Source organism: Schistocerca serialis, chromosome 12, assembly GCF_023864345.2.
Source record: "Schistocerca serialis cubense isolate TAMUIC-IGC-003099 chromosome 12, iqSchSeri2.2, whole genome shotgun sequence".
Classification (NCBI taxonomy): domain Eukaryota; kingdom Metazoa; phylum Arthropoda; class Insecta; order Orthoptera; family Acrididae; genus Schistocerca; species Schistocerca serialis.
Window position 1 is genome coordinate 87,533,006 of NC_064649.1, and position 16,275 is coordinate 87,549,280.

The 16,275-nt window shown below is 46.5% G+C and overlaps 1 protein-coding gene across 1 annotated transcript in view; it reads left to right on the plus strand.

The window, feature by feature from the left end:
* Nucleotides 1-16,275, plus strand: part of LOC126428137 (uncharacterized) — a 744,079-nt gene that overhangs the window by 413,069 nt on the left and 314,735 nt on the right. Inside the window, exon 2 of the mRNA XM_050090038.1 lies at nt 3,661-3,865. Coding sequence (XP_049945995.1) covers nt 3,733-3,865 — 133 coding nt within the window. The 5' untranslated portion in view covers nt 3,661-3,732. The remainder of the gene's footprint in view (nt 1-3,660; nt 3,866-16,275) is intronic.

A 16,275-nucleotide genomic window follows, 5' to 3' on the forward strand; every position in this document is an offset into this window, starting at 1 on the left:
TATATTTAGTAAAACTGGTAGTAATTTAGAAGAAAATAACAGATAGAAAGGAAAATATAGAGGAGATAGTTGATGGTTGCCCGCCTGCGTCAGTGATCAGAAAGTAGGCCTCAGAATTGCCCCAGCGATTTGCTTTTCGATTTCGCGTTACAGTTTTCGCATGTAATTTGTATATTAAGAGAGTTATTTTTGTACTGCATGTACTGAATTTGATTGATTGAGTTGAAAGGATTCTACTGGGGCACACTTATATGTGGCACCAGAATAAGAAAAGAATATTAATAAATTAAAATGAAACTAGAATACTCTAAACGATGTATGTCTCTGATAGGCTCGATAATGTTGATTGCTGACTGCGCGCGACCACAAAGCCAAAGATACTGTACTGCTGGGCGCTCAGTCGTAGGCAGCTGTCTGTGAGGGAATGACGATGGAGTAGGCAGTTTTTGGGGTGTGCTGTGTGAAGCCACCGAGAGTTGTATTAATTTATGTATGTCAATATTGTTGAACATGGAAGCAAAAGTCTTCATGGAAATAAGGTAAAAAATATAAAATAATTATGATTTCTGTTTTTGCTAGCTCATTAGCGTAGATGAGTTGGCTGATAATTTGTAATTGTTGAGTAACCCCAGAACGTATGTAAACTGTATTGAGAAAAAGACCAGTTGGATATTTCATTTTCGTAAATGCTTGTAAGATTTGTTAACAGAGCTATTCATCATAATCAGTACCGCCTCCCAGCCCAGGTCATATGTAAGTTAAATTTTCTTAAATGTTCTCGTCTATCAGCCAAATGAATTTCATGTGCATTTCAATTATTATGGCTAGCATTGCACACTGCTGGGCCTGTAATTAGCATTTTCATATTTTTTATGAGAGCAGAATATATCACGTTACTCTGTTGCTGCTTTAGAGGTAAGATAATTTAATTTATTTGTTTTTTGAACACGGCCAGATGATTCAGTGCCTAAGGGGCTGAATGTACGAGGGGCGTTCACAAAGTAAGCTCCGATCGGTCGCGAAATGGAAACGACTATGAAAATCCGATAAAGCTTTGCACAGATGTGTTGGGTAGTGTCTCTAGTATAACCCCAGTTAGCATCACGTCGCTCTTCTCATTTCTGAGCTCGCAGTGAGTGCGTAAAGATGTCTAGAAAATAGTGTCTGCCGCCAAGTACGAGGGCCTGGTGAGAAATTTCGCCTGAAGCTATGCAGCCAACATTACATAACTGTCGTGCTGTTTCGTCTTCACGACAATTCTCAGCCGCATTCTGCAGGGGCAATGAAGATGCTCCTGCATCGTTTTCAAATGGAAATGTTAGATTACCCACAATACAGTCCGCAATTGTCTCCCTCTGAGTTTCATCTCTGCTCACATGAACCGCTGTCTTTGAAGACAACATTTTGACACAGACAACGAGGTGTAGGCCAGCGTGGAGAATTGGCGGAAAGCACTGGCGGCTGCCTTCTATGATGAGGCTATTGAAAAGTTGGTACAACGCTATGACAAAAGTCTAAGTCAGAACGGCGACTACGTAGAGAAGTAGCTGAAAGGTGTAGCTAATTGTTACAAGTAAAACATTTCTGATGTTCACTGTGGTTTCAATTTGGCAATCAATCGGAGCTTACTTTCTGAACAGGCCTCGTATTTTGCAGTGACTGTATGTCGTTATTCGTATTGGCCGTTCCATTGACCAATTGATTCTTAAAGCTTTGCTAACAATAAGACAGAGTAAGCACACCACTTGCACTTACAACACGCAACACAATGATACGAGCTCAGCAATCATTCCACAGTTAAGACTTCATTCAATATAATCATAAAGTTTATTATTTCACATTTTTACTAAAGAAAGTTACAGAGTATATTGTTATATCTTAAATTAGTTGCACTTTTGAAGTTTCCTTAGGCATCAAACGCCAGTCGCTCTGTGCAAGTTAAACAAAAGAAACTGTTATGAATACTTTTAATTAGTTACAATATTAAATTGACCTGTAGGGAACAGTAGCCAGTCACCGTTTACAGTGTACAATGAGGTGAAAAAAGGTGTGTGATGGCGATGTGTGCATATACAAATGGCAGTAGTATAGCGTGCGGCAGTCATCTAAGGTCAGTCCATTAGCGCAGCTTTCATTTGTACTTACGTAGTTCATGTGGAAAGGTTTCCGACGTGATTCTGACACTTTGAACACAAGGTCATTGTAGCGAGGCTCAAAACCATATCAACCAAAACCACTAAAAATAAACACAAAATAATCTATTTAAAACAGCAGATAAAAATTCGCTTAATGCTTTCCAAAGAGAGAGTCTAAATTCCTTCCAAGCCAATTATGTAAGTGTAGACCAAATATAGCTAAAATTCAAAGATACGCTATCGACAGCAATAAATAGATTCATACCGCGTAAGTTAATAAGAGACGGGACTGATACACCATGGTGCACAAAACACGTTAGAACACTGTTGCAGAAGCAACGAAAAAAGCATGTCAAATTCAGAAGAACGCAAAATCCCCCAGACTGGCTAAGTTTCACGGGAGCTCGAAATTTACTGCCGACGTCAATGCGAGATGCTTTTAATAGTTTTCCACAACGAAACATTGTCTCAAAATATGGTAGAAAACCCAAAGAGATTCTGGCCATATGTAAAGTACACCAGTGGCAAAAAACAGTCAATACCGTCACTGCGCGATAGCGGTGGAAATGTTAAGGTCGATGGTACCACTAATGCGGGGTTACTAAAGGCAGTTTTCCGTATTTCCTTCACGAAAGAAGACGAAGTATATAATCCAGAATTCGAAACCAGAACAGCTGTTAGCATGAGTGACACAAAAGTAGACTTCTTAGGTTTTGCGAAACATCGCAAATCACTTAAGAAAGGCAAGTCTTCCGGTCCAGATGGTATATCAATCAGGTTCCTTTCAGAGTATTCAGACACAATAGAGCCTTTCTTAGCAATCATATACAACCGCTCACTTGACGAAAGGTCTGTTCCTAAAGACCGAAAAGTAGCACGAGTCACACCAATACTCAGGAAATAGGAGTAACCCATTGAATTACTGACCCATATCACTGACCTCAATTTGCAGTAGGATTTTGGAGCATGCACTGCACTCGATCATTATGAATCACCTTGAAGAAAATGTCTTACTGATACATAACCAACATGGATTCAGAAAATATCGTTCTTCTGCTACACAGCTAGCTCTTTATTCCCATGAAGTAATGAGTGCTGTCGACAAGGGATCTCTGATCGATTCCACATTCCTAGATTTCCATAAGGCTTTTGATACCGTCCCTCACAAGCGGCTATTAATCAAATTGCGTGCATATGGGGTATCGCCGCAGTTGTGTGACTGGATTCGTGATTTCCTCTCAGAGAGGTCACAGTTCGTAGTGATAGACGGTAAATCATCGAGTAGAACAGAAGTGATATCTGGCGTTCCGCAAGGTAGTGTCATAGGCCCTCTGCTGTTCCTGATTTACATAAATGATCTAGGTGATAATCTGAACAGCCCCCTTGGATTGTTTGCAGATGACGCTGTAATTTACCGTCTAGTAAAATCACCAGACGATCAAGTCCAATTACAACAGGCACGCCCGATGTTGGTGCCGTGTCCTCTGGATGAGGGTGCTGACGAGACTGGCTGTGTGTGTTCCAGACCGCTGGCCGCGCGTGTGCAGTGAGTGACAGAGAGAGAGACAGCCAGCCAGAGAGGAGGCACCCCAGCAGGATGCGACCCGCCCCCGCGCTCTCCGCCCTCGCCGCCTCCGCCTGCCTGCTGCTGATCGCCTCCAGGCACAGCAGCTTCGTCGACTCGGCGCCCGTCGACGAGCCGCCTCGTCAGCAGTCGCAGCCCCACTCCGGTAAGCGCTGGCCGCCTCTGCAAGGGTTGGGTCGGCCTGTATACAGAGCTCGCTGTCGCATTTCACACCCTAACACTGCTACTCTTAGCAACAAAGGAATCAACCCCCCAGAAATACGAGGTGTGTGACAGAAATACGAGTTGTGTGGCAGAATTACGAGACTGGCAACACCGCGAGCGATCTGGCAACGCTGTCTCCTTGTACTTGGGCAGACCGATGTGTTCACCCCTTCCAGAAACTTAAGCCTAGTCTACAGGTCATGTTTTGTCAACAGTTTTGTGTGCTCATGCAAAGCTGGCAACAAGACTGACGCATATCACGCAGCTACGGGGTGACAATTGCCGAACTACTCGTTGTTGTTGTTGTTGTGGTCTTCAGTCCTGAGACTGGTTTGATGCAGCTCTCCATGCTATTCTATCCTGTGCAAGCTTCTTCATCTCCCAGTACCTACTGCAACCTACATCCTTCTCAATCTGCTTGGTCTATTCATCTCTTGGTCTCCTTCTACGATTTTTACCCTCCACGCTGCCCTCCAATACTAGATTGGTGATCCCTTGATGCCTCAGAACATGTCCTACCAACCGATCCCTTCTTCTAGTCAAGTTGTGCCACAAACTTCTCTTCTCCCCAATGCTATTCAACACCTCCTCATTAGTTACGTGATCAACCCACCTAATCTTCAGCATTCTTCTGTAGCACCACATTTCGAAAGCTTCTATTCTCTTCTTGTCCAAACTATTTATCGTCCATGTTTCACTTCCATGCATGGCTACACTCCATACAAATACTTTCACAAACGACTTCCTGACACTTAAATCTGTACTCGATGTTAACAAATTTCTCTTCTTCAGAAACGCTTTCCTTCCCATTGCCAGACTACATTTTATATTCTCTCTACTTTGACCATCATCAGTTATTTTGCTCCCCAAATAGCAAAACTCATTTACTACTTTAAGCGTCTCATTTTCTCATCTAATACCCTCAGCATCACCTGACGTAATTCGACTACATTCCATTACCCTCGTTTTGCTTTTGTTGATGTTCATCTTATACCCTTCTTTCAAGACACTGTCGTTCCGTTCAACTGCTCTTCCAAGTCCTTTGCTGTCTCAGACAGAATTACAATTTCATCGGCGAACCTCAAAGTTTTTATTTCTTCTCCATGGATTTTAATACCTACCCCGAATTTTTCTTTTTTTTCCTTCACTGCTTGCACAATATACAGATTCAGTAACATCGGGGAGAGGCTACAGCCTGTCTCCCCTCAACTCTTATAACTCCCTATATTTTACCCCTGCCACCTTCAGAATTTTAAAGAGAGTATTCCAGTCAAGATTGTCAAAAGCTTTCTCTAAGTCTACAAATGCTAGAAACGTAGGTTTGCCTTTCCTTAATCTTTCTTCTAAGATAAGTCGTAAGGTCAGTATTGCCTCATGTGTTCCAGTGTTTCTACGGAATCCAAACTGATCTTCCCCGAGGTTGGCTTCTACTAGTTTTTCCATTCGTCTGTAAAGAATTCGCGTTAGTATTTTGCAGCTGTGACTTATTAAGCTGATAGTTCGGTAATTTTCACATCTGTCAACACCTGCTTTCTTTGGGATTGGAATTATTATATTCTTCTTGAAGTCTGAGGGTATTTCACCTGTCTCATACACCTTGCACACCAGATGGTAGAGTTTTGTCAGGACTGTCTCTCCCAAGGCCGTCAGTAGTTCTAATGGAATGTTGTTTACTCCCGGGGCCTTGTTTCGACTCAGGTCTTTCAGTGCTCTGTCAAACTCTGCACGCAGTATCGTATCTCCCATTTCGTCTTCATCTACATCCTCTTCCATTTCCATAATATTGTCCTCAAGTACATCGCCCTTGTATAGACCCTCTATATACTCCTTCCACCTTTATGCTTTCCCTTCCTTGCTTAGTACTGGTTTTCCATCTGAGCTCTTAATATTCAAACAAGTGGTTCTCTTTTCTCCAAAGGTCTCTTTAATTTTCCTGTAGGCAGTATCTATCTTACCCCTAGTTAGATAAGCCTCTACATCTTTACATTTATCATCTAACCATCCCTGCTTAGCCATTTTGCACTTCCTGTCGATCTCATTTTTGAGACGTTTGTATTCCTTTTTGCCTGCTTCATTTACTGCATTTTTATATTTTCTCCTTCATCAATTAAATTCATACTCGTTTATGAAATAAAATCGTAATAACTTCTGAACGGTTTGCGTTAGCACGTTCAAAATGCACGACTGGCCGCGGGGCATGGTGGGAATTACACTCATGCCCATAAATTAAGGATAGTTGCAGAATGTGGTGCCACACAACGTGGCACTACACAAAACTGGCGCTAATAGCATAGGCTCATAGGGAACACACACCACACACATCTGTACATCCACGGTATTGGTGATGATTTGAGAAAACCGTCCCGAAACACATGTGCTACAAAACGCCACTGTTTCCTGCGCATACACTCCAACATCAATATGGGATATGATCACCATGCACACGTACACAGGCCGCACAATGGGTTGACATACTCCGGATCAGGTGGTCGAGCAGCTGCTGGAGTATAGCCACCCATTCTTGCGCCAGTGCCTGTCGCAGCTCCTGAAGTCTCTTAGGAGTTTGAAGACGTCGACCGAGAGCATCCCAGACGTGCTCGATGGGGTTTAGGTCTGGAGAACAGGCAGGCCACTCCATTCGCTTGATATCTTTTGTTTCAAGGTACTCCTCCACGATGGCAGCTCGGTAGGGCCGTGTGTTGTTATCCATCAGGAAGAAGGTGGGACCCACTGCACCCCTGAAAAGGCGGACATACTGGTGCAAAATGAAGTCCCGATACACCTGACCTGTTACAGTTCCTCTGTGAAAGACATGCAGGGGTGTACGTGCACCAATCATAATTCCACCCCGCACCGTGAAACCACGACCTCCATACAGGTCCATTCCAAGAACATTAAGGGGTTAGTTACTGGTTCATGCCAGATGTAAACCCGCCGAGAAAACTGTTCAGACTATACCTGGACTCGTCCTTGAATATAACATGGGACCACTGTTGGAATGACCATATACTGTGTTCTTGATACCAGGCTTTACGGGTTGTCCTGTTCTGTGACCAGGGGTGAGTGGAATGCACCTTGCAGGTCTCCAAGCGAATAGACCATGTCTGTTCAGTCGTCTGTAGACTGTGTGTCTGGAGATAACTGTTCCAGTGGCTACGGTAAGGTCCCGAGCAAGCCTACCTGCAGTACTCCGTCCCGTTTCGGGCGCTGATGGTGAGGTATCGGTCTTCTTGTGATGACATACACTGTGGACGTCCCGTACTGTAGCGTCTGGACACGTTTCCTGTCAGCTGGAATCGTTGCCATAATCTTGAGATCACACTTTGTGGCACACGGAGGGCCAAACAAATTGGTATAAGCAAGCGTATTCTGATACAGATATGTAAACAGGCAGAATGCGACGCTGCGGTTGGCAACGCCTACAACGCCTATATAAGACAACAAGTGTCTGGCGCAGTCCTTAGATGGGTTGCTGCTGCTACAATGCCAGGTTATCACTATTTAAGTGAGTTTGAACGTGGTGTTACAGTCGGCGCACGAGCGATGGGAGACAGCATCTCCGAGGTAGCGGTGAAGTGGGTATTTTCCCATACGACCATTTCACGAGTGTACTGTGAATACCAGGAATCCGGCGAAACATCAAATTTCCGACCGCAGCGGCCGGGAAAAGATTCTGTCGTGTTCGACCAGCCCTCCAGTCGCCCTAGTATTCCACCCCTCATAACGTCATCAATATGTGTTCTTTGAGCCATTTTCAAACCACAGTCACCATTAGCACGTCTGAAAACGTCTGCACACTTACTCGCTGCACCGTACTCTGACATGCACCAACACACCTCTGCGTATGTGGACTGCCGCCAGCGCCACCGTGCGACGACCGCAGGTCAAATACACCGCATGGTCATACCCCGAGGTGACTTAAACCCGCAAACCACCCACCAGAGCATTCACTCACCATGTATCATCATTACCTTTAATTCATGAGCATAAGTGTAGTAAGCGCTGTATGGTTTCGTTTAGCGACGTAGTCCACTTTCATTTCGATGGGTTCGTGAATAAGCAAAATTGGCGCATTTACGGCGCTGAGAATCAGCATTTCATGATCGAGAAATCTCTTCACCCTCAACGGGTGACTGTGTGATGTGCAGTGTTCGGTAATGGAACAACCGCTGCGATAATCCTTCATGACACAATGACTACCGAACGGTTTTGGAAGACGATTTCATCCCAATTATCCGAAGTGACACTCATTTCGACAAGGTGTGGTTCATGCAAGACGGAGCTCGACCCCACCGAAGCAGGAGAGTGTTGCATCTCCTGGAGGAGCACTTTGGGCACCGCATTTTGGCTCTGGGGTACCCAGAGGCTACTGGTATGGGCCTCGATTGGCCGCCATGTTCTCCGGATCTGAACAGAAGCGACTATTTTTTGTGGGGTTGTATTGAAGAAGGTGTACAGCAGTAACTCCAAAACCATTGCTGGGCGGGGAACAGCCATTCGTCGTCGACAGCATTGATATTCCGACACTTCAGCTGGTCATGCAGAAATTCGGTATTCGTGTACGCCACATCATCGACAATGGTGGCAGGCATATCGAACATGTCGTAACCTAAATCCGAATATCTTAGTGACGTTTACATGTTGAATCAAGGGTTTGTAACCAATTTAAGTTTTTTAATATATATCAACGAATTCTCACCCTGTACGCTATTCATATTTCCACCTGGTCTTTTTCTCAGTCGTTCCAAAACAGTCGTGGAGGAAGAACTGCTGGTGACGCCGATTGCGCTATGTGCTCTTAAACTGAAGAAGAAAACAGTCCACGCCCCGTTCGAGATGTACCTGGGGTAGGTTACTGAACAGAGGGAGAATCTACCATGTGAATTTTCTCAGAGAAGTACAGCGGCAACAAGATGATTGGTGCACCTACTTGCCTATGGACTTAGAAGCGTACTGTAAACTGTTAACGCTTCTAACCCTTCACACTGATTGGTTGAAATGGCTCTGAGCACTATGGGACTTAACATGTGAGGTCATCAGTCCCCTAGAACTTAGAACTACTTACACCTAACTAACCTAAGGACATCACACACATCCATGCCCGAGGCAGGATTCGAACCTGCGACTAGCAGTCGCGCGGTTCCAGACTGCGCGCCTAGAACCGCTAGACCACCGCGGCCGGCCCTCACACTGAAAAAGAAGAGTGAAATTATAGTGAAATCCAGACCTTTAGCTGCTTACAGGCGTTGATAAATATCAACGGCGACCGTTGAAAATGAGTGTGGTGGGCAGGGGCACTACAGATGTAGTGTATGGCCAGAAAGATGTAAAGTGTGGGTCTCACTGGGAGCGTGCCAGAGATAAGTCCCTGCAGGCCGCACTATCTTCTGTGCCCTCGGTGGCTCAGTAGGATAGAGCGTCTGCCATGTAAGCAGGAGGTCTCGGGTTCGAGTCTCAGTCAGGCTGCACATTTTTGAACTTTCCCCGTTGATATTTATCAACACCTGTAAACAGCTAAAGGTCTGGATTTAATTATAATTTCATTTTTCGAGAGCTGCAAGATCACCAATGGTATCTGTACAGATACCAGCTTCATGTAGAAAAAGACGAGTGTCATAAGGATGGCCATAGGCCCGCGAGAGACACTAACCGCAATATTAAGCCTTTTAGTGACTGGCTGGCGCTACAGATACATTGAATTGCCTAACTTTGTTTGAGAGACGCAATAAGGAATTGTTGCTGGCCACGAAAATTAAAAGTGATTTTTGTTACTTAACTCCTTTTCATGCCAGCTGGAACCCCCTAGCGTTACTGAGAGTAGAACGGCAGCAGAGCAGAGTTAGAGCGCTAATAGTGACGTGGGTTTACAGGCATAGACTTGTCGGCAGTTTTGCCTGTACACAAAGCGCGAGCCCAAATGTCTTTTTGCGAATTTGTCAAACTTCATTCAGTTCATCCAAGACTGTCAAATTTCAACCGCAAGAAACGCTTTATTTAGCGAATCTCGCATGATCGTGCAAGGCTGACGACAAAACGTTACGTGTAGGCCAGGCTTTAGTTAGAATTTAAGCTCGATACAGCCATCACGTGATTTTTAGAGCGCCATCAGTGGAGATGTGTTTGTGTTGCGTATTACGAGAATGGGACAGCGAAATTTAGAGCAATGTTATGCAATCAAATTTTGTGTTAAACTTGGAAAATCTACAAGAGCATAAGTTTATCGACGGCGCAAATCGTTTTTGGGTCCGCCCCCGGTAGTTGAATGGTCTGCGTGACGGATTGACAATCCCCTGCGCCCGGGTTCGATTCCCGGCTGGGTCGGGGAATTTTCTCCGCCCAGGGACTGGGTGTTGTGCTGCCATCATCATCATCATCATCATCATCATCATCATCATCATCATCATCATCGGCAGCAGGTCGCCGAAGTGACGTCAAATTGACAGACCGGCAGGCCGAGAACAGGTTGAAGATGAATCTCGCCCAGCGAGACTTTGTTTCAGAAACCGACAAGACACGGAACGTGTGTGTCGTCTTTCGAAGTCAGACTGACGTTTAACAATAAAGATGATGGGTGACCTGTTAAATACTTCCATTGTACATCGAATTTTGACCAAAGATTTGCATATGAGAAAGATTTGTGACAAAATGGCCTAAATGGTGCCGAAAAACCTCTGGGTTGGGCAGAAAGACAACCGAAGAAACGTGTATGTTAATATTCTTGAAAGGATTACCAATGACCACGAATAGGTCAGCAGTGTGATCACAGGTGATGAATCCTGGATTTTTGAGGACGATCCTGAGACGAAGCGGCAAAGTGCGGAGTGGCGCACCGAGACTACAGGTAAGGTTAGGTTAGATTAGGTTAGGTTAGGTTAGCACTTCTCAACCGAAAAACGTCGAATGAGCAGATAAAAGATCAATGTAATAGTGATTTGACTTATTGACAAGAGTATCGTACATAAAGGATCTGTTGGTCTAGGACAAACTGTCAGGGAAGTTTTTTACAGACATGTCCCCTCAAACGGTCAGGAAAAGAATGAATCGACTGGACTGGATATCGCAGAAAAGTGGATGCTGCTATCACGACAACTCCCATTGTCACGCAGCCACTTTCATCACAGAATTTTTGATTTCGAAAGGCATTCCTCTTGTTCCACAGTCCCCTATTCATCTGATCCGAGTGCCTGAGACACTTTCCCGAAATTGAAAAATGGGTTAAACGGATGTCATTTTGGGACTGGAGAACATTCGAAAGAATGACCATAACAGTTGAAGCCTTTCAGCGCTGCTGCCAAGACTGGGAACGACGACTCCAGCAGCGTACAGCTGTCGAATGCAAATACTTTGAAGGGGACAATGTTGCTGTTTCAAAAAAGTAAGAGCTTTGGCAGGCAGAAAAGAAGTCTCACTACTTTACAGTTCCGCACTGTCGCCTGATAAACAAAGTAAGAGCCTACGGAATATCAGACCAGCTGTGTGGCTGGATTGAAGAGTTTTTAGCAAACAGAACACAGCATGTTGTTATCAATGGAGAGACGTCTACAGACGTTAAAGTAACCTCTGGCGTGCCACAGGGGAGTGTTATGGGACCATTTCTTTTCACAATATATATAAATGACCTAGTAGATAGTGTCGGAAGTTCCATGCGGCTTTTCGCGGACGATGCTGTAGTATACAGAGAAGTTGCAGCATTAGAAAATTGTAGCGAAATGCAGGAAGATCTGCAGCGGATAGGCACTTGGTGCAGGGAGTGGCAACTGACCCTTAACATAGACAAATGTAATGTATTGCGAATACATAGAAAGAAGGATCCTTTATTGTATGATTATATGATAGCGGAACAAACACTGGTAGCAGTTACTTCTGTAAGATATCTGGGAGTATGCGTGCGGAACGATTTGAAGTGGAATGATCATATAAAATTAATTGTTGGTAAGGCGGGTACCAGGTTGAGATTCATTGGGAGAGTCCTTAGAAAATGTAGTCCATCAACAAAAGAGGTGGCTTACAAAACACTCGTTCGACCTATACTTGAGTATTGCTCGTCAGTGTGGGATCCGTACCAGATCGGGTTGACGGAGGAGATAGAGAAGATCCAAAGAAGAGCGGCGCGTTTCGTCACAGGGTTATTTGGTAAGCGTGATAGCGTTACGGAGATGTTTAGCAAACTCAAGTGGCAGACTCTGCAAGAGAGGCGCTCTGCATCGCGGTGTAGCTTGCTCGCCAGGTTTCGAGAAGGTGAGTTTCAGGATGAGGTATCGAATATATTGCTTCCGCCTACTTATACCTCCAGAGGAGATCACGAATGTAAAATCAGAGAGATTCGAGCGCGCACGGAGGCTTTCAGACAGTCGTTCTTCCCGCGAACCATACGCGACTGGAACAGGAAAGGGAGGTAATGACAGTGGCACATAAAGTGTCCTCCGCCACACACCGTTGGGTGGCTTGCGGAGTATAAATGTAGATGTATTTTTCTCACACACCTCCTGCACTGCACAACACAATTAAAGTATCACTTTTTCGAAACCCGGTAATTGTATCCCATTGTGACGTAGATGATTCAGATTTGCTTCAAAGGTGACTAAGAACATCCTTTGTAATGTCCCATACGCGTGGTGCTGTGCGAAGCTCACAGGGGCTCCGCAATGTTTCATACAGCAAGGTGTCTATATTCGCGCAATAAACAAGACAAAGCTTGGAAGTTCATCTGTGTAAGATGACTTTGTGATGTTAAATTGCAACAAATTTCACCACAATCGTACCAAACTCCACCGCAGACATGAGACACCGTGGGACAGTATTCACACCCCCTCTTACACACATTTCACCCCTTCTTGACGCATCTGCAATGGAGGTCAGCGAAACGTCACCTGGCGTTAAAATTCTTATGAGTGGCTGCAGACTCACCACCGCTCAGAACTGAAAATTTCTGGTATAAAGGGCGTCAATAAAACGACACTACCATATGGAACGTCGACTCCCACACGTTTCATAGTGGAAACTGATACTTTGCAATGCGAAGAGCAGCATAATGACATTCTTGACAGCCTTTGATAGTGCTGGAACCCCTAGGACGATCCAACCCTGTCTGTAGTCTGAGAATTCTGTGACACAGTCCTAAGCGCCTGCCGGCAGGCAATCCCACGACACCCCAGTGATTCTGCATGCCTGCTAAGAAGTGCTGGAACAGCGGTTTGGTGGTGCCCTCAGCGTTGCGTTTCCTCAGCCCAGTACACCACTGTGGCGTTCGCCTAGCGACAGGAGCTTTTAGAACGAGTCCAGTGACGAGTGTCCTGGTGGAGGCCGGAATTCCTCCGTTGCGGATCAGACGTTCACAACTGCTCGCCAGTTATGTTGCACACATTCATAGTTGTCCTGAGCATCCGAATTACCGTCTCCTTTTCCCACCCACGGCAGTTCATCTCCAGCACCGGCGGCCCAGGTCACGGCTCACGATTGCGGTTCGCTTGCGATCCCTTCTCTCCCAACTGGAGTCCTTCCCTTTACCAAATCTACTTCAGGTCCATTAACGAACTCCTCCATGGTGTGTGCCTCGGCCGATGCTTCGTCTGGACCTTTTGCATGGCCCTAAGGACTCAGATAACCCCACCGCTCTCCGCTGTCACATTCGGTTCTTGACATGTTCTGGGGCTCTTGTTTACACCGACGGCTCGATGGCTGATGGTAATGTTGGCTTCGCCTATGTCCACAGAGGCCGTATTGAACAGCATTCCTCGTCCGCTGGCTCCAGTGTATTCACAGCAGAGCTTGTCACCATATCTCGTGCACTTTGGTATTCCCATTCCTATTTTGGACAGTCGTTTCTTCTCTGTTATGACTCCTTGAGCAGCTTAGAAGCTATAGACCAGTGCTACCCTCGCCATCTTTTGATAGCGACCATCCAGGAGTCCATCTATGAACTGGAACGGTCCAGTCGCTCAGTGGTGCTTGTGTGGACCCCAGCACACATCGGAATCCAAGGCAACGAACTTGCTGACACGCTGGCCAAACAGGCTAATTGGAGATGGGCATCTCTGAAACTGACCTGCGTTCTTTCTTATACCGCAAGGTTTTCCAGCTTTGGGAGACGGAGTGGTGTAACGGTATGCACAGCAAACTGCGAGTCATTAAGGAGACTGCGAAATTGTGGAAGTATTCCCTGTGGGCTTCTCGTAGGGAATCAGTTGTCCTCTGTCTGCTTCACATTGGTCATACGTGCCTTACACATGGTTACCTCCTCCGTCGCAGGGACCCAACTCAGTGTCCCTGTGGCTCTGAAATGACAGTGGTCCACCTCTTGCTGGACTGCCCACTTTTAGCCGCTCTGCGGCGGACTTTTACCTCCCAGCACCCTATCTTCGGTGTTGGGTGACAGTGCGTCAACAGCAGCTTTAGTTTTACGTTTTATTCATGAGGGTGGGTTTCATCTTTTGATGTTTCAGCGCATGTCATTTGTCCCTCTGTGGACTCCAACCTAGGCCTTTTAGGGTGGTCGTTTTAATACACTCCTGGAAATTGAAATAAGAACACCGTGAATTCAATGTCCCAGGAAGGGGAAACTTTATTGACACATTCCTGGGGTTAGATACATCGCATGATCACACTGACAGAACCACAGGCACATAGACACAGGCAACAGAGCATGCACAATGTCGGCACTAGTATAGTGTATATCCACCTTTCGCAGCAATGCAGGCTGCTATTCTCCCATGGAGACGATCGTAGAGATGCTGGATGTAGTCCTGTGGAACGGCTTGCCATGCCATTTCTACCTGGCACCTCAGTTGGACCAGCGTTCGTGCTGGACGTGCAGACCACGTGAGACGACGCTTCATCCAGTCCCAAACGTGCTCAATGGGGGACAGATCCGGAGATCTTGCTGGCCAGGGTGGTTGACGTACACCTTCTAGAGCACATTGGGGGGCACGGGATACATGCGGACGTGGATTGTCCTGTTGGAACAGCAAGTTCCCTTGCCGGTCTAGGAATGGTAGAACGATGGGTTCGATGACGGTTTGGATGTACCGTGCACTATTCAGTGTCCCCTCGACGATCACCAGTGGTGTACGGCCAGTGTAGGAGATCGCTCCCCACACCATGATGCCGGGTGTTGGCCCTGTGTGCCTCGGTCGTATGCAGTCCTGATTGTGGCGCTCACCTGCACGGCGCCAAACACGCATACGACCATCATTGGCAGCAAGGCAGAAGCGACTCTCATCGCTGAAGACGACACGTCTCCATTCGTCCCTCCATTCACGCCTGTCGCGACACCACTGGAGGCGGGCTGCACGATGTTGGGGCGTGAGCGGAAGACGGCCTAACGGTGTGCGGGACCGTAGCCCAGCTTCATGGAGACGGTTGTGAATGGTCCTCGCCGATACCCCAGGAGCAACAGTGTCCCTAATTTGCTGGGAAGTGGCGGTGCGGTCCCCTACGGCACTGCGTAGGATCCTACGGTCTTGGCATGCATCCGTGCGTCGCTGCGGTCCGGTCCCAGGTCGACGGGCACGTGCACCTTCCGCCGACCACTGGCGACAACATCGATGTACTGTGGAGACCTCACGCCCCACGTGTTGAGCAATTCGGCGGTACGTCCACCCGGCCTCCCACATGCCCACTATACGCCCTCGCTCAAAGTCCGTCAACTGCACATACGGTTCACGTCCACGCTGTCGCGGCATGCTACCAATGTTAAAGACTGCGATGGAGCTCCGTATGCCACGGCAAACTGGCTGACACTGACGGCGGCGGTGCACAAATGCTGCGCAGCTAGCGCCATTCGATGGCCAACACCGCGGTTCCTGGTGTGTCCGCTGTGCCGTGCGTGTGATCATTGCTTGTACAGCCCTCTCGCAGTGTCCGGAGCAAGTATGGTGGGTCTGACACACCGGTGTCAATGTGTTCTTTTTTCCATTTCCAGGAGTGTATGTTGCAAAGTGTCTGGCTTCTCCTTTTTTATTCTCATGGTCAGCCAGCCATGGTAATTTGCTTACTTGTTTTTAATCTCTTCTCCTTGTTTCTTGCGTCTCTCTGTGGTTGTCCTGTTTTGTCCATTGTAGTGTTTGTTGCCCTTCTGTCGTTCTTCTAGTTTTTCCTTTCTCCTGTTATTGTGCCATACTTTTTTATTTTCTTCTTTCCCTTCGGTGATTGTTCTACTGGGAACAAGGGACCGATGACCTCACGGTTTGGTCCCATCCCCCACCCCTTCTTTTAAACCAACCAACCAACCAACAGCTGCATAGCCCACTCTCAAGCATGTAGGCGTTCTTCAGGGATTCACTCCACACATTTTAAATAGATCAGCCACGGTGGATGTGTGATAATGTGTCAGTGTCACCCACCCCCGCCCCC